The sequence below is a fragment of the Neofelis nebulosa genome, chromosome 2 (genome assembly GCF_028018385.1).
Source record: "Neofelis nebulosa isolate mNeoNeb1 chromosome 2, mNeoNeb1.pri, whole genome shotgun sequence".
Classification (NCBI taxonomy): domain Eukaryota; kingdom Metazoa; phylum Chordata; class Mammalia; order Carnivora; family Felidae; genus Neofelis; species Neofelis nebulosa.
In genome coordinates this window covers 189,394,370-189,419,087 of record NC_080783.1, presented here as the reverse complement: position 1 = coordinate 189,419,087, position 24,718 = coordinate 189,394,370, and the positions used below count along the sequence as shown (strand labels likewise).

The window sequence follows — 24,718 nt, the reverse complement described above, 5'->3', positions numbered from 1 at the left end:
AAAAACTTTACTTTAAAAAAAGGTATTTAAAAAAGTCCACCTGAAACTAATAGGATATGTATGTCAATTACACTTCAATAAAACAACCCCCACCCCCAAGAAAACAAACTCACCTTGTTGACTAAGTGACTGCTCAAAAACTGACTTATAAAGGCTTCGAAATGAGGCACTGAGATCTTCAAAATTATACTCTGAGAAAAGTAGTTGTTTGTCTCGTTCGGGAAGGTTGTACTGTGGCTGCTGTTGAGGAGTTAATGACTGAGAGACCGTTTCTGGATGGTTTGTCACCTAACGTTAAAAGAAAATACCACTAATTTAGTAGCTCTATACATCAGAATTGGTTTGTTACATACAATACAGGAATGAAACTATTTGAATATTGTCCCTGTCTTTGGCTTTCCCATTCTCTGCTAAGTTGGGTACACATAAAGGACAAGACCACAAAATTGTTAACTTGGATTTTAAAGAACCACAGAAATCTAACCCAATCACCACATCTCATAAAAGAGGGGAAAGAGTTCAAAGAAGTTCAATGACCTTCCCAAGATCACACTAATAAATGATGAGCCAGGCCTGGAACCTTTCCAGTTTCTGTAGAATCTTCATCTTGATTCTTCTGAAGCAATTTCGTCTCCAACTCCACTCTATTAGGGTATTACTAACATTTCTCATTCATTTATTCAATTAATCTTTAAGTATTTAAACTCAAATACTGTGAGTCAGGTTGTATGGCACTGCCCAAAGCAGCAAGGAGCTTCAATACACCTAACTCTCCATTTCTAAAGAAAATTGTTTCAAATGAAACCAAGGGGAAATAAGAAACGAAAGGTAACAGGTAAAGAAGATTCTGAGAAAAACAAATACAGCCTGGCTTTGAGCTACGCAAAGAAAAAAAAAAACAAACAGCATAACTACCTAAAAAATAAGAATTATCGTTGAAGGCAGCACAACTAGAAATAAAATAAAAAATGATCATCTGTATCTCTTAAAGATTTTATCAAGGGGTGGTACTGGCACTGACACATTGGCAACATTACACATCTCTACACAGGCCATAGAGGCAAGGCTCAATGGCAGGATGACCTAAGCTGTGGCGATTATCCTGGAACATGGAATGCGAGTGGTCTTATGAGGAGCAAGTTCTCATCCATTTCTCATCTGCCTTCCTATTTTGTGGGAGGCATCCATGGGGCAGTTTCTCATCCCCCTCTCTACCTTGCAGGAAGTTGCCACGAGACAGTTTCTCATCTGCCTCCCTATTTCCAGCGAGGCAGGGGACTTTCTACTTTACCCTCTTAGGGTACAGCTGTAAGTTATACAACTGCTTAGTTGCAGTATGGAATGTGTTCCTGCACTACAGTGACCCACCACTTGTGAAGTCTGTCACCTGGCTCCCCTAGTTTGGAATCATCCTGTGGGATGTGGAGCTGACACCATACTGATCTGGCTTATACATAAGTAGTAACACTGTCCCAGTGCATCTGGGCTCACTGTGTCATTACAGGCTCAATCTATACACCTGTGACAAGCCCAACCAGCAGCTGGTGCTATACGATTGCTTAAGAAGTGTTTGATGACCACTTGGTGTCTTGTTAAATGAAAAAGAGCAGTCTAGGGGCACCCAGGTGGCTCAGTGAGTTAAGCATCCGACTCCTAATTTCACCTTAGGTCATGATCTCATGGGTCATGAGTTGGAGCTCTGCGTCCGGCTCTGCAAGGGCACTACGGAACCTGCTTAGGTTTCTCTGTCTCCCTCTCTCTCTGTCCCTCCCCTGATTGCTCTCTATTTCTCTCTCTCAAAATAAATAAACATTAAAAAAATAAATAAATAAGAGCGGTCTACAATGTCTGGCTTTTCACAGCGAAGTTTAACCCTCCTACGTGTACATAGATAGGTTTGTTCTTTCTTCTGTTACCTAGTTCTACAAATTTAATTTTTTCCTTTCCTTTTATTTTCTGATACCATACTCTGTGTTCTTTGATTCTGTTTGCTGTCAAGATTTCCTACATTCACATTATTTTAAAAGCAACTTAAAATCATTAAATCTTTGCTTAGTTTGCTTCAATGCACCAACCAATCCTTTTATATCGTGATTTCATCATTACTGAATGCTTTACTCTAGTTCATCTCTTGATCAGCGAAGTAATGTTTTTTAGGAAGGGTACATGAAAACAAAGGTAGGATGCTTTTTAAGCTCCATGTATCAAAGAAGGTCTCTCTCTTGAGTTCACATATGAATGCAAATTTAGCTGGACATAATCCAAACCTATTCCCTCAAAACTCTACATGAAGTATTCCATTATCCTCTGATACTTAGCATTCCAGAAGTATGATTTGTGTTTCTTTGAATATATCTTATTTCTTCTACCAGAGTATTTATATGGATGATTACTTTTGAAATTTTAAAATATGTCATGATGTGTCTAGGTATAGGTTTTTCCCCATTAACTTTTCCTACAGCTCAGTAACCCTTCTATAATCTCTATTTCTTCTGAAAACTGCTTCTATACTAACTATTCTAGCTGCTTCTTCGGGGACACCTATAATTCTCAATTCTCCAGATCTAGTACCTTCTTTTACATAACTGTTATTCCATTATGTTACTTCTGCATTCTGAAAGAGTATTTTTTTCCCCAGAGCACTGAAAACAGTTTTGCAGAGCCACCTTTTGTTTTTTTACATTCAATGTGAATTTTAATTCTGCTCTTTCAGTTTGGTTTCCCTGGAGTTGTTTTCTTATTTAAGGTTCCTCCCACCCCTGTGTATCTTTATCCTGTATAAGGTTTTGCCTATTTACTCAATCTGGGATAGGGACTGAACTAGTGAGACCAAATTTAAACCAAAGAACAGAGTAGTATATGGCTCTTGGGCTCTGTTCTATCTTCTAGGGAAGACAGTTGCCAGATGATTTGAAAAGAGGTATCAAATAACACAAGGGTCATGTTCTTATTATAGGTAACAAAATCAGCACACACAGGTCCCTTAATAGCATAGCTTTGTTTTCCAGACTAAAATTAAAAATATAAGGCTGCTTAACAACTGGGTACCAAGTCATCCTAACCTTTGTGGTTTGTAGAATCCCCCTCTCAGATCTACAGCTGGAAAACGAGGTGATATGTACATCTTCTAAACTCTTTTACCAAGAACTGTAAAGTATCATCAAGTATAGCTTTGCTAGACTGAAGTAGAATTTTTTTTCCTATTCCAATTACTTTTCATTTGGACACAGAACAGATAAAGTAGACCAACATAATAAAACATCATACAACCATATATTTGTATCTAACCTGGTAAAATATAAGTACCAATTAATACACTGTCAAGGTAGGAATCTGCTCTACTTATCTAAGCTAATGAATTGATTGTGAAAAATACACATTTTCACTTTTTATTTGCACTTCAATGATATCTGGTTTAGTTTTAAGCACTAAAGGAGTACTTAACAAAGATGTTAACTTCATCAAGACTTACCGGTGTATAATTATGCACACTTCCAACACTGTTCAAATTAACAGATGCCAAACTCTGATCTGAGAGACTGTTGTTAAGGCTACTGCGTGGGCTATCACTACCATCCTGATCAGTGTTGTACAATGTTACCTAGAAAAGAAAAAAACATTTGCATAAGTAGTTCCCACTGAAAAGAGTACTTTTTAAGCAACTCTACAAAAATACAATTAGGCTGGTATATGGCAGGAGGATAAAATGTTAGCAGTCTTTCCTTTGCTGCTTACCTACCCCAACTCCATGCCCTTCATTGCTAACTCCATGTTCACCATTAAATAAACAATTTACTCTCAAACTGAAAAGCATATCCTATCTAGAAGTCATAAATTCGATATATTTTCAGGTATAATTAGTTCATCAACATTCAATAAGGGGATTGTAGATTTTTACTGTTAAACATTTCTACAATGCATACATTTATTTTTACTCAAGCCTTAGAACTGTTATTCTCTTCTGTCAAAATCTTAGGCATCAGGGTGCCTGGGTGGCTCAGTCATTTAAGCGTCCGACTCCTGATCTCAGCTCAGGTCATGATGCCACATTTTGTGTGACTGAGCCCCATGCTGGGGCTGTTAGCACAGAGCCTGCTTGGAATTCTCTCTCTTCCCCTCTCTCTGACCCTTTTCCACTCATGTGCGTGCGTGGGCACATGCTCTCTATAAAAAAAAAAAAATCTTAGGCATCAAAAAACACAAAAAAGGAATTTTTAAAAATCACAGGCATCATAGTGGTTGCATTATTGAAAAGTGGAAACTCAACAGTCTAACACATTTGCAAACTCATAGGTATGTGATCTAATTTTTAAAAATAACAAGATGAAGGGGTGCCTGGGTGGCTCAGTCGGTTAAGCTTCCGACTTTGGCTCAGGTCATGATCTCACGGTACGTGAATTCAAGCCCCATGTCAGGCTCTGTGCTGACAGCTCAGAGCCCAGGGCCTGCTTCGGATTCTGTGTCTCCCTCTCTCTCTGCCCCTCCCCCACTCATGCTCTGTCTCTCTCTGTCTCAAAAATAAACGCTAAAAAAAACAAACAAAAAAAACCCCTCATTAAAAGTAACAAGATGCTAATATAAACATTAGATGTTAAGGTCTATAAATCAAGCTGTTAACAATGGTTAATTGGCAGGTGGCTGGGTATTCCTGAAGACTTATCACTGATATTTTTACAATGCTCAAGTTTGTTTAAAATAAGTAGTATAATTTTTAATTAGAAACCAATAAAAATGAGATTTTTTAAAACAGTTAACTAGCCTAAGTATAATTCAAGGTTCTATTCAGATGCTACTACCAACTTTCCTTTCTATGCTATTTCCATGGGCACAATACATTTAGCTGTATGGTATAACTAATTTTTATCAATTTTTTATCCACTATTAGACTGTTAGCTCCTTAAGTCCCCAGTAAGTAATCATAACCAACATAGTGCTTTCTACCAGTATACAGTTAATAAATATTTGCTAACTTAATAACCAATTGACCTATCACCACCCTTCTGTTTGTGCTAAAAATGGAGTCATGCTAAATGCTACAAATATTTGCCAAGAGGCCAAATATGTAAAAAACTGGGCATGTATGCCTCTATACTTAAGGCAAAACCAAACTGTTCCTCATTCAACATCAGCTAGGAACAATACATGCCTAGGAACTAAATAGGGAAAAGAAGGGGCGCCTGGGTGGCGCAGTCGGTTAAGCGTCCAACTTCAGCCAGGTCACGATCTCGCGGTCCGTGAGTTCGAGCCCCGCGTCGGGCTCTGGGCTGATGGCTCAGAGCCTGGAGCCTGTTTCCGATTCTGTGTCTCCCTCTCTCTCTGGCCCTCCCCCGTTCATGCTCTGTCTCTCTCTGTCCCAAAAATAAAAAATAAAAAAAAAAAAAAAAAAAAAAAAAAAAACGTTGGAAAATAAATAGGGAAAAGAATATAAGAAAAACTAAGAGGGAATAAAGGAAACTCTGGCAAAGATTTTTCTGGTAAATACTTCCAATATAAATTTCATTAAAAAAAAAAAAAATCAACCTTACAGGCTCCTAGCCCAACAAATTACAAGCATCCTATGGTAATTTTCTTAGCCGATCACTCTGTCCTGTCCATGCTCATTTACCTATCACTCAAGTCAGAAATCTTGGACAAAATCTTATCTGGAAGAAGGATAAACATTTTTTATTAAAATGTAACACATACACAGAGTAAAGTGCACAAATTACTAATTTATTACAAAGTGGGCTACTTATGTAATCACCAGCCAGAACAAAGTATAGAACAGTTCTCAAACTGATCTTAGAACACTTTTGCAGTCTTAAAAATTGGAGAGTCAAGGAGTTGTTTGTGCTGATGTATCTACTAATAATTAGTATGTTGTATATTAAAACACATTTTTCATTAACTTAAAGAAAACAATTATAAACCCAACTAAATGTTAACATAAGAAATATTTTCTCCCAATAAACAAATAAAATTAGATGAGTTCCTTTAGTTTTACATTATTGTAAATCTCGATGCCTGGCTTAAGAGAAAACCACTAGTGGGGCGCCTGGGTGGCGCAGTCGGTTAAGCGTCCGACTTCAGCCAGGTCACGATCTCGCGGTCCATGAGTTCGAGCCCCGCGTCAGGCTCTGGGCTGATGGCTCGGAGCCTGGAGCCTGTTTCCCATTCTGTGTCTCCCTCTCTCTCTGCCCCTCCCCCGTTCATGCTCTGTCTCTCTCTGTCCCAAAAAATAAATAAAAAACATTGAAAAAAAAAAATTTTTTTTAAAAAATAAATAAATAAATAAATAAAAAAAAAGAGAAAACCACTAGATTCTCTTTCCTGCTGCAGTAAGTTGTTTAGGTGCAACTATAGAAAGCAAGCCCAGTATATATATATATCTCACACACACACACACACACACACACACACATATATATATATTTGGAAAAGGGAAGAATATTTTAACAGGCTTTCAGATCATTGTGGATGGACTTTTTTGATACCATACCAAAACAGGACAAATGACAATTTTTTAAAGATTAGTTGCAATGTGGACCTGAAAACACACCACTAAATTTTTCATACTCTGATACATTAAAGTCCACTGTTGGACCCTGTATTGTGAATGGACCGTTCATCTATGCATGGTTTTGTAACATTATTCACTGCCATATGGAAAATACTTGTTCATTGTTATACAGATCTTCTAAATACGGACACATTTCATTACACAACATCAAAACATCATACTTGCTAACATCACCAATGATCTCATTAGAAGTCTTTTGTGGTGGATACAAGTGTTCCAAACTTCTACTTTTTGCTTCAAAGCTTAAATTTTACCATTGGCAAAGGATACTGCCAACAGTTTTCCTGGAGGTGACAGATTCACTATGTTCATTACCAAGAAAACACCTGCCAAATACCCAAATCTGAATAATCAGTGTCAACTGTTCTTTCAAGTAAAAACAATGATCTAGGGGCACAGGGGTGGCTCCGTCCAACTCTTGATTTCGGCTCGGGTCATGATTCCAGGGTCATGGAATTGAGCCCAGTGTGTGGCTTTGCACTGAGTGTGGAGCCTGTTAAGGATTTTCTCCCTCTCTCTCTCCTTCTGCCCCTCTCCCTCAACCCTAAGGAACCCTATGATCCACGAACAAAGCAGTTGGCTTCACTTCCACCTCAAACAACCACACAAAACAACCACAGGCAGGTACTTCAGCATGTAGTCTAAGTGTTTTATGCATACTTCCCATTTCATTACAAAGAATGTTAAAAAGACATGTACTCAAAGGTCACAACTTAATAAAACTATTTTTCCTGCTTCACCAAAGAAATCTTTAAGTAAAACTGTTATTCTTTATTTTAATCTGAAGGGTGTGGGCAGCGAAAATACAATGACTATTAATACTTAGGTGTCACTGCCTTGATCTGTGCTAACATTTACATACTACTGCTTCTGCTCCATCAATGAAAATACAAAAATAAAGGAAAAGACAAATAGTATTATAGTATTATTATAAAAATAGTTTTGACCTGATGGAATCCCTAAAAGGGTCTTAGTTACCTAGGTGTCCAAAGACCACAGAACCTGATATAGAACATTACCAGCATTCCAGAAGGCCCACTCAGGTGCTCTCCCATTCACCAGCTAGTCATTATCCATCCCTTTCTCTGTCACAGGCACCCACTATACCAACTTCTACCACTATTGACTGGTTTTCCTGTTTTTGAACTAAGTATAAATGGAATCATACAATGTATGCTTTTCTGTCCTTTTATAGTAAAATTAAAGGATTACACAAAGCTTTATTTTCTGTTACACTAATATCTACTCTTAAATCTTTATTACTTCATTACATTTCTTAAAATTCCTTTTCTTTTTCATCCAACTGAGAGCTTTATGGTTTTATCATTTATATTTGTATCTCAGATCCATCTCGAACTGATTTTTGTGAATGGAAAATCTGGTTTCCCTATTGATCCAGCACCGTTCGTTCAAAGACATCACTGAGTTCTGTTCCTTAAGTCTATTTATGGACTCTTATGCCAATATCACTCTTTCAATTATTGTAGGCTTACTCTTGATATTTGGAAGTATAAATATAAATCCTCTACCATTTATCTTTTTCTTCAACATTTTCTTCAACTACCATTTGCCATTTGGATTCCCATTTACATTTTAAGATCAGTTAGTCATTTTCTATTCCCTTCCCTTCCCCCCCAAAAAACATAGGGGACTTTTGATTGAGATTTTAATCTACAGATCAATTTAGGAAAAACTGACTTTATACTAATCTTCTCAATGAAAATTATACATACATTTATTTATACTTCCTTTGTTTTCTCTGGGTTTTTTTTTTATTTTTTATTTTTTTAATTCTTATTTTGTTCTTTCTATAATTTATTTTTCTGAGTCTTTTTTTTTTATAGTTTTCTGTGTAGAGTTCATCTTCCATTTAATCCTAGGTATTTGATGTTTTTGGAAGCTAACTTAATTGTCATCTTTTTATTTTCTGTCTCATATAGAGAAATGTAATTGATTTCTAAAATCTAATACTGATATCAAGACCTTGTTAATTTATTAGTTCTCAGTTTATCTGTAGATTTTTCTGAATTTTCCATATAAACAATCATGTCACCTATAATAGCTTTGTTTCTGCTTACTCAAAGTTTATTTAATACTTCTTTCCTAACACTTCCATTTCTCCTCTACCTGCCTGAGTACTACTGTTGTCCTATATTTTATTTCTACGTGTTATAAACCCAGAACATACTTTTGTTATCTTTAAACAGTTTATTATCGGGGCACCTGGGTGGCTCAGTCAGTTAAGCCTCTGACTTCAGCTCAGGTCACGGTCTCCCAGTTCCTGGGTTCAAGCCCCGTGTTGGTGTTGACAGCTCAGTGCCTGGAGCCTGCTTCAGATTCTGTGTCTCCCTCACTCTCTGCCCATCCCCTGCTCGCACTGTCTCTCTCTCAAAAATAAATAAACATAAAACATTTTTTAAAAAATAATAAGAAAAAGTTTATTATTTTTTAAAGAGATTTAGATTAAAAGAAAAAGCTTTATATTTACTCATGTCGTTACTATTTCTAGTCCTAATTCCTTTCTATAGATCCAGAGTTCCATTAGGAACTTCAATTACACATATATTAGGTTGCTTTAAGTTGTTACCAGTGCTAATACTCTATGTATGTACTTTTTTAAAGTCTTTTCACGTATTTCATTTTGTCTAACTTTTACTGCTACATTTTCAAGGTCAATCATCTTTCTGTCTTATCTGCTGTTAATTCCATCAAGTGTATTTTTCAAGTCAGACATAATTTTTATCTCTAAGAAGTTTGATTTGTATTTTAAAAAAATATCTTCCATGTGTCTATACAAATGTTCAACCTATCCTTTAGCTCCTCCATGAATACAGTTATAATAACTGGGCTTTTTCCAACTTTGAGATAGAACATAAAAGTTTAAGGTATACAAGGTGTTCATCTGATACACTTATGTACTCCAAAATAAATACCACTCTTGCATCAACTAACATAATTACCATTTCCGTTTAATGATGAGTATATTTAAGATTTACTCACCTAGCCAGCTTTCATGTACACGTGAATACAATACTGTTAACAATAATCACCATGCTATACAATAGATCCTCCACACTCAATCATCTTATAACTGAAAGTTTGTACCTTTTGACCAACATTTTTCCATTTCTGCCACCCGATAGCCCCCATGGTAACCACCGTTTTACTTTGTTTCTAGGAGTCTGGCCTTTTAAGATTCCACATATAAATACAGTATATATCTTTCACTTGGTATAATGCCCTCAAGGTCTATCTATGTTGTCATAAATGGCAGAACTTGCGTTTCATGGCTAAATAATATTCTATTTTGTGTCTACACACACACACACACACAGCTTCATTACCCATTCATCCACTGATAGACACTTCGGTTATTTCTGTATCTTGGCTTACAGTAATTGTCTATGTCCTTTTATACTAATTCTATCACCTGTGTTATTTCTGGGTCAGTTCTGATTAATTTTCACCTCATTATGGGTTGTTTTTTTTTTACTACTTCTTGCCAGCCTGGTAATTTTTTATTGGATGCCAGACCACTGTGAACTTTACACTGTTAAGTGCTAGACAGTTTTGTATTCTTGTAAATTTTCTTGAGCTTTATTCTGGAACACAGTTAAATTATTTGACAACAGGGACGAAGCCCTGATATATGCTGCAACATGGCTGAACCTTGAAAATGTGTTTAGTGAAAGAAATCAGACATAACAGGTCACATATTTATTATAGGATTCCATTTATACGAAATGTCCAGAATAGGCAAATTCATAGAGTTAGAAAGTAAATTAACAGTTACAGGAAATGGATGGAATAGGGAATGAATGCTAATAGGTACAGGGTTTTCTTTTTGGGTGATGAAAATGTTCTGGAATTAGATGGTGGTTAACAGGAGCACAACCTTGTGAATATACCAAGAACTCCTGAATTATAAACTTTAAAAGGGGAAATTTTATAATGGCCTCTGAATTACATATGAAAAAAATCAAAATCAAATTTAAAAAACAGATTTATCTGAAAATAGACCGATCTTCTTGGGTTTTGCTTTGAAGGTGTGTAGACAGGACCAGAGCAGCGTTTTAGTCTAGGGCTAATTTTATTCTACTATTAAAGCAAACTCCTGAGTACCTTACCTAATGACCTGTGAATTATGAAAGCACTTCACTCTTGTGTGAAAGTTACTATGCCTTGCCCTATAGGAATATCAGTAATTATCCACACTAATCCTTTCAGGTGGTTCTTTCCCTTGTCTTCCTTACTCATGCATGCACTGGTAAGTACTCAGCTGAAGACTCAAGGAGACCTTTTGCATATCACTGGAATTCTCCCTTGGTACAGCTTTCTCTTCTCTGATATGCTGCCCTGCGAACTCTAGCCACCCTGGAGATTCCATGATCTCCTAGATCCACATGCTCTACTCAGGGAGACCTCTGTACCTTGGAAACTTTCTCCAGACAGTAAGCTAGGACAATCATAGGGCTGACCTTATTTGTTCACAATTTCTCAGGGATCACTGTCCTATGGCCCAATCTCTTAAAAACCATTGTTGCACATATTTTGTCTGTTTTTTCAATTGTTTCAGGTAGCAAAGTAAATTTAGACCTTGTTATCCCACCTTGGCTAGAAATTTTATTAATCCTTACAAAGAATCAACTTCTTGCTTGCTGACTTATTTATAACCTTCGTCTTCTTCAGATTTATTTTGATCTTTATCTAGATGCTTAAATCATTAATCTTCAATCTTTCTTCTGTTCTAGTACATGCATTTAGGCTAATACTTCAACTGCATTCTACAGGCTTTCATATTTTATGTTTCTTTAAGTATTTTCTAATTTCTATTATGATTCTTTCTTGATCCTGGGTTATTTATAACTATACTGCTTAATCTGCAAACTTTAGGTAATTTTCTAATTATCTATTTGTTATTATTTCCACTTAAATTCCCCTGTGCTGGAAAAGATACACTGTACGATGGTCTTCTGAAATTTGTTGAGACTTCTTTATGGTCTAGCATTCATCAGTATTACATGATCAATTTTGGTAAATATTCCATGTGCACTTAAAAATGTATATTCTGCAATTGTTAAATGCAATATTCTATATTATCAAATGGGTCAAATTCCTAATTTCATGATTCAAATCTTCTCTATCTTTAATGGGATTTGTTAGATTTGTTATGTTTTAATTTTGATCTGCCTCTTCCAGGAGTTATAGAGAGACATAAAATCTTCCTCTGGTCAAGGACTTATCTATTTCTCCTTTTAGTTTTGTTGGCTTTAAAAGGCCAACAAATTTAGTATTACTAAAATGACCCTTTTTCATAATAAAGTATCTTTTATTTTCAGTAATGTGTCTTGTCCTTTAAGATATACTTCTTGTAAGTAGCACGTAGTTGAATTTTACTTTTTTATCTGGTCTGACAATCTTTGACTTTTAAATGGAATATTTTGTTCATTTACATTTCCCAACATAATTCAATCTGAATACATATTTATTTTCCTATTTCTCTATCTCTTCTTTGCTCATTTATTTCTCCTTTTGTGTCTACTTCTGGATTTATTATTTTTCCTTGCTTATTTTATATTCTTTTACTCTTCTTGTAGTAAGCAATAATAGGACCAGTATCTGAGTACTATTAGAAATTCAAATTTTCAGGGGTGCTTAGCTGGCTCAGTTGGTAGAACATGTGGCTTCTGATCTCAAGGTTGTGAGTTCCAGGCCCATGTTGGGTGTGGAGAGTACTTAAATCTTAAAAAAAGAAAAAAAAAATTCTAATTTTCAGACCCCAATCCAATGTACTAAATCAGAAATTCTGAGGCTCAGCAACCTCAGTTTTAACAAGTCCTCCTAGTTATTCTGATACATGCTGGTGTGTTAAAATAACCACTGCCCTAAATATCACAACATGCCCTTGACTTAGTACTTTTACCAATTCCCATGTAATGCAAAGGTTTCAACTGTATACACAGCTGGTCCTTAACAACATGGATTTGAACTGCGTGGGTCTACTTATACAGAGAATTTTTTCAATAAACCCAGCACAGTACTAGGGAGTCTGACTGCCTTAGTAGGTAGAGCATGTAACTTTTGATATTGGGGTCATGAGTTCAAACCCCATGTTGGGTGAAGAGTTTGATTTAAAATTAAAAATAAATAGGAGCACCTGAGTGGCTCAGTCAGTTAAGTGTCTGACTTTGGCCCAGGTCATAATCTCATGGTTTGGGAGTTTGAGCCCTGTGTCAGGCTCCGTGCTGACAGTGCACTGTGCCAGTGAGGAGCCTGCTTGGGATTCTCTCTCTCCCCCCTTCTCTCTGCTCCTTCCCCACTTGTGTGGGCACACATTTGCTCTTTCTCTCTCTCTCTCTAAAAACAAATAAACTTTAAAAAATAAAAATAAAAAAATACAAGGGCGCCTGGGTGGCCTAGTCAGTTAAGCATCCAACTTCAGCTCAGGTCATGAATTTGCGGTCAGTGAGTTCAAGCCCCACGTCGGGCTCTGTGCTGATGGCTCAGAGACTGAAGCCTACCTCAGATTCATTTTTCCCACTCTGTTCCTCCCCAGCTCTCACTCTGTTCCCCCGCCCCCAAACATAAATAAAGATTAAAAAAATTAAAAATAAATACAAATAGGCGCCTGGGTGGCGCAGTCGGTTAAGCGTCTGACTTCAGCCAGGTCACGATCTCGCGGTCCGTGAGTTCGAGCCCCGCCTCAGGCTCTGGGCTGATGGCTCGGAGCCTGGAGCCTATTTCCGATTCTGTGTCTCCCTCTCTCTCTGCCCCTCCCCCGTTCATGCTCTGTCTCTCTCTGTCCCAAAAATAAATAAAAAACGTTGAAAAAAAAAATTAAAAAAAATAAAAAAATAAAAATAAATAAATAAATAAATACAAATAAATACATACATACAATACAGTACTGTAAAAATATTTTTTCTCGGGGCGCCTGGGTGGCGCAGTCGGTTAAGCGTCCGACTTCAGCCAGGTCACGATCTCGCGGTCCGTGAGTTCGAGCCCCGCGTCAGGCTCTGGGCTGATGGCTCGGAGCCTGGAGCCTGTTTCCGATTCTGTGTCTCCCTCTCTCTCTGCCCCTCCCCCGTTCATGCTCTGTCTCTCTCTGTCCAAAAATAAAATAAAAAAACGTTGAAAAAAAAAAATTAAAAAAAAAAAAAAAAATATTTTTTCTCTCCCTTAAGGTTTTCTTAATAACATTTTCTTTTCTCTAGCTTTCTTGTAAGAATACAGAATATAATGCATATAACATACAAAATATGTATTAATCAACTATTTATGGTATCAGTAAGGCTTCCAGTCAACAGTAGGCTATTAGTTAAGTCAAAAGTTATACACGGATTTTCAACTGTTTGGGGGGCATGGGAGGTGGCATCCCTAAATTTCACATTGTACGAGGGTCAATTATATTTCTTCCTGCCTTACCCTAGTATTGTCATGTATTTTAACTTCTGTAGTATTTTAGACTCAAAGGCATTGTGTTATGTAACAGAAATGTTATTGTTTTAAATACTCAATACACATTCACATTTATCAACATACTCTTTTAGTGTTCTCCATTCTTTCCAGCACAGGATAATTTCCTTCTATCTAAAAAATTAGTTCCCTTTAATTGTTTACTACTGATGTATTAGTAACATATTCTCTCTAATTTTGTTTTTGTAAAAATCTATTTATTTAACCTTCATTTTCCACAGAAATTTTAATTGCAGAATTCTGGATTAGTAGGTATTTCCTTTAAGCATGATACAAATTTCGTTCTCATGTCTAGCTTTTAGCATTTCTATTCAGAAGTCAGTGCCTGGCTTACTGTTGTTCCTTTGAAGTTGCCTGTTTTGCCTCTGATTTTAAGATTTTTTTAATCTTTGTTTTTTTAGGAACTTGATTTTCTTTGCCCAATAAGGTTTCTTTTCATTAATCTTTCTTGGGGTTCTCAGAAATTCCTGAATCTGTACTGTGTTATCATCAGTTTAAAAACTTTAAAATATTGTTCCTTCCTTATTCCTTTTTCCTCTGGAAGACTAAAAAGTTTGTTAGACCTTTTCCCACATATCCCATTTATCCCTTAAGTTTTTCTGAATTTTCATTGTTTTTCTTTGTGTTTCATTCTATTTTCTACGAACCTTTCTTCCAGTTCACTATTCTCTCCTCTGGTGTGCCTAATTTACTGCTGAACCCATCTATCAAATTCTTAATTTCAGTTATTATATTTTTCAATTTTAGAGTTTCCTCTTGATTCTTCCATACAGATTCCAATTCTTGGATAAATTTTCTATAATTCGACTATTTTGAACATATTAGTCATAGTTATTTTAAAATCCATATCTAGATCACTTGTAGATATGTTTATGTTGTCTTTCCGTACCCACCCCCTTGTCATTTATTTGGTCCTGTTTCCTGGAATGTCTGAAATTTTTGACTGAAAGTTGAGATCTTATGAAAAACTGCAAAAGCTCAGTATGATGTTATCTTCTTCCAGAAAGGATTTAGTTTTCTTTTGGCAAGTAGAAGAATATTAGCAACCACCCGATAATAATTTGCGGTTGGTCTATTTTGGTTTGCTCTTCCTCTGGAACATAACCCTTCTGAGGTAACTTGAAAGCCTTTTACCATGGCTTCCTCCTCCCTGAAGATCATGAACGACAATTTTTGTCCCTTCCTTCTCTGTGAAACTGCTTAATTCTGAGTAGTGAAAAATCCACTTGTTTTGTCTAGGCCTGAGCCCAAGTACATAAATGAATCAGGAGTTAGCAAATGCCTTAAGTGGATATTACTTGCAAGAAGGTAAACTTACTTCTGAGATCCATGAGGATCTAGTCCTCAAGCCCAGGCTGTTTCGTGGCCCCAGACTCCAGTTTTTGTCTCCCTAACCCAATGGCTGCTTTTGGCTTCTGTTTTCTTTTCAGTCTGTATGCCATGCATTAAGAACTGAGAAATGTCCCAAGGCGAAATTTGTAGGGCTTATCTCAATGTATTTCCCTTTTTTATGGGATCTTCATCCCTGAAGGCCTGGCTTTTCTGTTCTCCAGTGCCTCTTCCCTGTTTTTTATTGGCAGTGGGGGATGGTAGTATTTTATATAGATAAGAAGAAGGATTAATCTAAAACTAGCTACTCCATTGTATCTAGAAGTCCAAAAACTCTACCTCCTTTGACCTCCATATTATTTCATCATGAAGTCCTAGCATTACTAGTTCCTAATTGTTTCTTAACAGCCATAACTACCTATGTTTAAGCCTCCTACTTGGACTACCACAAAGAACAGTATTGGATATTTCTGATCCTAGCCCATTCTGTTTCACCAGAAATTCTCAAGTCTAGCTGGGCACAATAAGGGATGATTTCTTAAAGTACAGGTTTCTGAACCCTATCCATAAGTGTAAAATAAATGATCTGGTAGGCCTGCTATAAAACCTTGTAATTACCACCGCCAAACACTCACACATATGCACCCACATAGACCTCTCCTAAGTGATTCTGATGGAATCATTCCATGGACTGGTTATTTGAGAAAAATCAATACTCTACACCTCAGGTGCCAGTTTACTTTCTAAATTGTAAATGTGATCAGTCACTAAAATTATAAACTGTCTTCTATTGGTTTATTATCTTTGTACAAATAAAAAGATCCTGTGTACGCTGTGTCAGTATAGTTATGGGTGTGTGTGTGTGCGCGCACGTGCACGTGTATGTGTTTATGTGTGTGCATGATAAAGTGGAAGAGAAAGAGACAGAAATAAAGTAAGAACAAGTGAAAGCAAGGGAGAGAGGAGATTAGGGTAAAAGCAAGATTTGAAAGTTAGACTGAATGAGAATACAAGCATGAGTGTCAGAAATATATGGCTTCAAGGCGTTCATGGTCTAGGAAGGGAGGAAATGCATGCACAGAACTGAATTACTTCATAAACCTCCCAATACCTTTTAGGATTTTGAGATATGACCTTAACAAATTACCGTGTAAAGATGAGACATGTATTTCCCACTAGGTATCTGACTTGGCATGAAATTTGAATGAGAGGGGAGGGGAGGGGAGGGGAGGGGAGGGGAGGGGAGGGGAGGGGAGGGGAGGGGAGGGACAGCAGATTATAACATACTATATTTCTGGATATGGACCTACAGTTGAATATCATGAAATAGGGTGACCACCATTCCAATGAACTGTATGAGTTTGTCCACATTATTCATTTTCCTGGATTGTGCTGACTGCTTGGGAATCTGACAATCTTTTCTTTTTCAATCACATATTTAGAGGGGTAATCAATGGTTTTTTTTAAACAAACTGATTTGATAAAATGCAGACTCAAAATTTTATCATTGGGAACTGGCAATGTCAAGGATTTAAATTAATATAGAGCTTCCCAATAAGCATCCTCCAACTTAATCTTTAGAGAAATATTTCCTTCTAATTTGTGCACACCTCAAAACATTGTGGATTCAAGCTTTCAAGCTGCCATGAATAGGTTAGCCAAATTTATATCATCTGTAACCTCACTCATACAGAACTCTATTGTTATTATAAAGGCAAATTAAATGTATTATTCAATCACATTTCAAAAGTGTTTAAAAAAACAGAATTACTTTGTTAGTCACAGTGTTGATTGCCAGAGTTGGAGAGGCACTTCCCGAAATAATACACTCCATTCCCAAAGAATCTGAATCTATGCTATATGGAGTTGAGGCCTAAAATACAAGAACAAAATAAATAATTATTAGCTCATATATCCAGCAACTTTAACACAATTTGAAGATATTTCATCAAATTCTAACATCTGGTTTTGTGCTTTGTTCCTAAAAACATGAACTTAAATCCCTGCTTAAATCTCTTGTACTATATTTTAATATGCTACTGACTTGATATCACAAAGTCCATTGGTATGGCTACTTCTTACCAGCTCTTTTAATTGACTGTAGGATAGTTTAGCAAAAATTCTATAGCAGAGACTGCTAATCGTCCTATAAATATCCATATTCCCCCCTTCTTCCTTTTAGTAATAAAACCCTACAGTTACTGACTTATGGCCTGCCCAGCTAAATACTACCTTTTCCAGCCTCATTTGCAACCATCTGTGTCCATGCGACTAAGGTGTATGTGGCCATGTAACTAACATGTGTAAAGAAGATGTGAGCAAGAGTGATGTGTGCAAGTTCTGGATCGTGCCTGTGAAAAAAAACCTGCTTGTCCTCCACTCTTGTCTTTCCCTACTACTGCAGGCTGGGACACAGACAGAGTGGTGGTAATCTTGCTTCATCATAAAGCTGAGGGTAATACCCTGGGGAACACCGAAAATACAAGATTAGAAGGAACACGGACATCTAAATGAATTTGTGGAACACAGCTGGTTATCTGTCTGGTCCAATCTATCTCAAAACTTCTACCTGAAAGAGAAATAAATCTCTCTGATTTAAGGTTCTCAGTTGTTTCATTTTTCTTCCCTTGTTAGTGCAGCTAAACAGCACTGAAGAACATAACTTCATACACATTGCTTATAGAGCTAACATGGGGGGTCAAAATTCTGTATTTAGAATTTGGGGTATAAATTGTGATAACTCCTCTTTCTTCCATCAAAATGGTGCTTATGGCTTTGATGAGCACTCAAGGGAGTTCAACTTCAATGCTGGAAGTTAAAGAAAGGGAAGATATAAACAATTTGTGGCTATGATGCTAGTTCTATGTACATTCCTCCTCTGGGAAAAAAAAAAAGTGCCACACATGATCTCAACTGAATATGCATTTTTAAAAGATCACACTAAATGAAAAAAGAGAGCAATTTCACTGAGACATATTTCTAAGATTAATCTATTTATCAATTAATTCCTCACTGTGAATTTTTCACCAGATATCCTGTGAAAGTAGGGAATAGGCAGCTTATTGAAATGAACAAAATAAAAGATAAGAATCACCCCCCGGATAATAGTATCTGGCACTTAGGTGCTGGGTACACAATGAGAATGAGGTGAAAGTGGCAAAGGGCTTCAGAAATACAAGTAGAAAGGGGCGCCTGGGTGGCTCAGTCAGGTGAGCATCCAACTCTTGATTTCAGCTTAGGTCATTATCCCAGGGTCGTGGGATACAGTCCAGTGTGAGGCCCCACACTGAGCGTGGAGCCTGCTTAAGATTCTCTCTCCCTCTGTCCCTTTCCCCAACTTGTGCACACTCTCTCTAAAACAGAAAGAAAAAAAAAGAAAAGAAAGCAATACAAGTGGAAGAACTACACAGACAACTGTGTCTATGCCTCAATTTTGGTGCCAACCAATTTAGCTATACCTGAATTAACATTTACTTTGGAACACTGCAAATCTCATGTTCCTCTAACCCAACTTAGTCATCTCCATTTCGACTATAATTCTCACTCCTCCTCACTGGTAGGAAGAGGCAAGCCTGTGTGGTGTGACTGCAGACAAATTACTCAACCTTTATGCTCTTTTATCCATGTATAAAAAAGAGGATTATGTCACTTCCTTTAGAGGTCTGTTAAGAGCATTAATGAAATAACTTGTGCAAAGCTCTTAGCATAGTACCTGAAATGCATGGTAAGGGCTAGCTGTTATGATAACCACGAAAACTTAGCTGTTACTGATGCTGAATATCTATGATACAGAAGGATATTTAATAGTGATTAAGGAGAAAAGAAAGAGCTTTGATATGAGACACTGTTTTCCTACAAAGGCAGATTCATAACTTCAGCTATAATAAATTAGATGGCAAAATTTAAAACTCTTTTAATTATATATTCTTCATGGATACTTCAGTCTGGTTCCATCAAGAGAATAAACAACATTCTCTTTACATGCTTTGATATGCTCAATAGTATGGTATATATTTTTAGTAATAGGCTCAAGGATTCTACATTATTAACAGACAATAAACAGTCTGATTAGTAAAGCCAGTCATCTAGGTATCCCAAAATGTATCCTGATAACTATTATAATGGCAGCCGAAACTCAAATTCTGGACAAAGCAAGTATCAATGAGTCTAATCTAGGAGAGAGTAGTCAGCTTGTGAAAGGTCCTTTCTGGAGTTTCCTCTTTCTCCCTATCAAAATCCTATTCATTCAAATTCTACTTCCAGAATGGTGGTGTGATCTCCCCACAGACCAAGCTTCTGCTGATAACAACTACAAGTTGGGGGTGGTGGAGGAGGGAGGCATGGGACACAGAATGAAAACTAGCTGAGGATTCTGAAAAGTAATTCTATGAGGCAGATGTGGAGACAAGTCAAAACTTGGGAGACACCAGCCTCAGTTTCCTGTTTTCTTGCAGCTTTGCCCCAAGACTGGGCAGTAGATATGGAACTAAGTAGATGTGGCTGAAGTTATCTTTCTGTCAGAGGGAACTAGGGAAGAGAGCCCAGGTAAACACTGCCAGCTATCAGAGAGAAGACTGAATCCCCTGGGGAGAAAGTCAAAAGAGATGCCCTAGTACTATGTATGAAACACCACAAAAGTTTTCACAAAAGGCTGACTTCTGAACCATGCAAATGCAGACTAAAGCACAGACTTAAAGAATTAAACTGAAATTAGAACCATTGTCCACAGAATGCTAGAGAGAATTAACAGTTTGAGTCTAATGTGGTTACCTGCCAGCTAAAACAAAAATATCAATATTCTATACAAGATTATAACAGACCTCAGAGTCTATATAACATAACACGGTGTCCAGGATACAATCTAAAATTACTACACATACAAGCAACAGGAAAATGAAACCCTTTCTCAAGAGAAAAGACGATCTATAAAAGCCTACAACAAGAAGACTGAGCTACTGGAATTATGTGGCAAAGATTTTTAAGAAGCTATTACAATTAAGCTCAATGAGGTAAAGTAAAAACAAAACAAAGCACACATGAATGAAAACATAATAAAGGAAATCTCAGTGGAGAAATTAAAAATATAAAAAGGAACAAAATCAACAAATTTTTCATTTACAAATGAAAAGTACATTATCTGTATTTTTAAAGTCAATGGATAGGCTGAATATTAGAATGGAGATAAAACAGTGAAGAGTCAATGAACTCAAAGGCAGATCAACAAAAATTACCCAATCTAAAGAACAAAAAGAATAAAGACAGAAGAAGAAGAAGAAGAAGAAGAAGAAGAAGAAGAAGAGGAGGAGGAGGAGGAGGAGGAGGAGGAGGAGGAGGAGGAGGAGGAGGGAGAGGAGGAGGAGGAGGGAGAGGAGGAGGAGGAAGAGGAGGAGGAGGAAGAGGAGGAGGAGGAGGAGGAGGAGGAGGAAGAGGAGGAGGAGGAGGAGGAAGATAGATCAGCGCATCAGAAAGCTATGGGATAATCTCAAATGGTTTAATATGTGTCACTAGAGTTCCAGAAGGAGAGGGAAGGGGGGAGGGGGAGCAGAAAGAATATGAAGAATTGATGACTGAAAACTTCAGAAATTTATTCAAAGACAAATGTACAGACTTGAGAATTTCATAGTGAACCTCCATCAGTGTCAATTAAAAAAAAAAATCCCACTTGGATACATCATAATTGAGCTGTTGAAAAATAAAGATAGAAAGCAGCCAAAGAAAGATGGCATCCACATACAGAAGAACACTCATTGGAAATGACTGTATTTCTCATAAAGATGACAAAGGTCATTAGACTGTAAACATCTTTAAAGTACTGAAAGAAAAAAATTTTCAATCTAAACTTGTATATCTAATGAAAATATTCTTTAGGAATGAAGGCAAAAGAAAGATCTTCTCAGAGAATGTAAAACCAGGAGAATTTATTGCCAGGAGACTTGCAATATAAGAAAGTTCACTAAGATGAAGAAAAATTATAGCACAGGAAAACATGGATCTTGAGGAATGAACTAAATAAAACAAAAGAAATGGTAAACATCTGAGTAAAATATAAGACTGTTTTCCTCTTACGTTTCAAAAATCACATATGATTATTTAAGGCCAAACTTAAAACACTGCCTTGCAAGGCTTCCATGTAATATGTCATACATATTACAACTAGGAGAAATGATGAGGAAAGGGGCAAAAGGGACCCATATGGTTGGAAATTTCTGCATCTTGTATGAAATGGTAAAATACTGGGGTGCCAGGGTGGCTCAGTCACTTAAGTGTCTGACTTCGGCTCAGGTTATGATCTCACAGTTTGTGGGTTCGAGCCCCGCATCGGGCTCTGTGCTGACAGCTCAGAGCCTGGAGCCTGCTTTGTATTCGTTGTCTCCCTCTCTCTCTCTGCCCCTCTCCCACTTCCTTCTCTGACTCTCAAAAACAAATAGATGTTCAAAATATTATTTTTTTAAATGGTAAAATATGAACTCTGAGTAGACTGAAAAGGTTAGGAATGTATACCAAAATGCCCAAAAATGTACTGAAATACTCAAAAAGGTATAGATAAGTTAAAATAGAATACTAAATATAGCTAAGTAATGTAAGTAACATATAAGTAATCTAAAAGAAGGCAGGAAAGGGGGGAAGAAAGGAACTAAAAATGTAGAGGTCAAACAGAAAACAAAATGTAGACCTAAATCTAACAATATCAATAATTACAAAATGCTAATAATCTAAACCCTCCAATAAAAAAAGATCATCAGAGATACTAAAAAAGACTTAGCTAACTGCAGCCTACAAGAGTCACAACTTCATATAGACACAGATGAAAGTAATACATGGAAAAATATATACAATGCAAACAGTAAAAATAAGGGTGAAATAGCTGTATTAATATCAGATAAAATAGACTTTAAGACAGAGTATATCAGACATTTTAAAAACATTTGATAAAAGAATAATTGAAGATATAACACTTATAAATGTAAATGTGACTAATAACAAAGCTTCAAAACATATGAAGTGAAAAACTGACAATTAAAAATCAGTAAGGAAAAGAACACTGGGGTACATTAGCAAATGCCTTGATCTGAGAACATTACACCAAACTGTGTAATACATATTCTTTTCAAGTGCACACAGACATTCACAAAGATATAGGAAATGTTGAGCCACAAAATAAGTCTGAATAAATATGTAAAGACTGAAATGAAAAAAAAAATTATTCTAAAATAATAAGACATCCAGGAAAACCCAACATTTGGAATATTTGGAAATGAACACATCTGTAAGTAATTCATGGGTCAGATAAGACTCACCAGAGAATTTTTTTAATATTTTGAACTAAATTATAAAAAAGATGCAACATACCAAAATTTGTGAGATGCAGTTAAAGCAGTGCTTAGAGGTAAACCTATGGTTTTACACTCCTATATTACAAGAAGAGGTGCATCGAATGGGTGATGGGCATTGAGGGCACTTGTTGGGATGAGCACTGGGTGTTATATGTAAGTGATGAATCACCTGGTTCTACTCCTGAAGCCAAGACTACACTGTATGTTAACTAACTTGAGAATTAAAAAGAGAGAGTGAGAGGGAGGGGTGGAAGGAGAGGGATGGAAGGAGGGAGGGACGGAGAGAAATATAATAAACCCCAGGTATTCATGAGGGGAAAAAAAAAAGAATGGAGTGCATTTTTACAGCACAGCCTTTACATGCAGGTTGGTTTTTTCCTAAATATTCTCTACTTTCCAATATAAGTATCATTATTATATTCCTCTTCATACAATGAGACCATTAAAACAAGTGTAAGTTTTTCAGGATACTACCTGGATTACTTTTTGGAATTTATCAGAGGATAATAATGTTGTGAATTATCTTTCTTCTTTCTTGATATTTTGAGATTCGTAATGGAAATAGTATAATCTGTAAAACTGCAGAAGAGTAAGCAATTTAGGCTAAGTTAAACTTATAATTATACAGACAATAAATGTTCCACTTTGTGTTGAAAAAAAGAAAGAAAATTTTAATAGTCCTATATCAAATAAATTAAATATCAAAAACAGGGGTGCCTGGGTGGCTCAGTCGGTTGAGCGTCCAACTTCGGCTCAGGTCATGATCTCACAGCTCATGAGTTTGAGCCCCTCGTCCAGGCTCTGTGCTGACAGCTCGGAGCCTGGAGCCTGCTTCGGGTTCTGTGTCTCCCTCTCTCTCTGCCCCTAACCCACTTGCATCCTATCTCTGTCTCTCTCAAAAATAAATAAAAATTAAAAAATAAATAAATACCAAAAACCTCCCCCCAAAAAACCCTGCAGGGCCAGATGGTTCCACTAATGAACTTTCTCAAACATTCAAGGAAGATATACCAATCTACAGAAACTTTTTCAGAAAATAGAGGAAAGAATACTACCAACATAAGGCCAATACAACTCTAACACCAATAGCTGACAGACATTACAAAAGAATAAAATTATAAATCCGTATCTTTCATGAACATACATGCAAAAATCCTTAACAACAAATACAGCAAACTGAATTCAATAATACATGAAAGGGGTAACATATCACGACTTAGTAGGGTTTATCCAAAGAATGCAAGGTTTAACATTCAAAATACAACCAATGTAATTCAACATGCTACCAGAATAAAGAAAAGCCGTATGACCATTTCAATAGGTATGAAAGGCATTTGATGAAATTCTTTCTACATCCATTCATGATAAAAACTCTCAGCAAACTAGACTTAACAGAGAACCTCCTCATTCTGATAAAGGGTATCTACAAAAGCCCTACAGCTTATGTTCCACTTAGTGGTGAAATACTGAACACTTTATACTTTTCCCCTAAAAATGGAATTAAGGGAAGGATGCCCACTTTCATCACTTCTATTCAACAATGTAGTGGAGATTCTAGTCACTATAAGGTGGGAAGGGACAGAAGAGCAAGAGGGAGAGGGACAGGAAAACTATTTGCAGATCACATAACTGTTTATATAGAAAATCCCAAGGCACTATAAAACTATTACCAATAACACGATTACAGGATGCAAGGTTAATATATAAAAATTAATTACATTTTTATATACTAGCAGCAAGCAATTGGAAAACTGATTTTAAAATATATAGCTTCCAAAAACAAAATATTCAGTATTAAATCTAACTGGAATTATCACAGTCCCCTACACTGAACTCTAAAAAACATTCCTGATAGAAATTAGAGATCTAATTAATGGAAAGATACAACATTTTTGTGACTTGCAACGATCAATATCATTAATATGTCAAATCCCCCCAGATCAGGGCAGCCTGGGAATGAAAACGGAGGAAGGCATAAATTCCAAAGGGGCACAAGAAAACTTTTGGGGGTGACAGCAAT

General features: G+C 36.6%; 1 protein-coding gene across 5 annotated transcripts in view; it reads right to left on the bottom strand.

Annotated features, from left to right (window-relative positions):
* Positions 1–24,718, bottom strand: part of FOXJ3 (forkhead box J3) — a 151,124-nt gene that overhangs the window by 28,088 nt on the left and 98,318 nt on the right. For 4 of the 5 annotated variants that reach the window (XM_058717817.1, XM_058717818.1, XM_058717815.1 and 1 more), the window contains 3 exons: positions 17,136–17,237; positions 3,473–3,601; positions 114–288 (listed from right to left, as the gene is read on the bottom strand). In XM_058717817.1, the coding sequence (XP_058573800.1) occupies positions 114–288; positions 3,473–3,601; positions 17,136–17,237 (406 nt within the window). The remainder of the gene's footprint in view (positions 1–113; positions 289–3,472; positions 3,602–17,135; positions 17,238–24,718) is intronic. The other variant, XM_058717819.1, reaches the window with a different exon arrangement.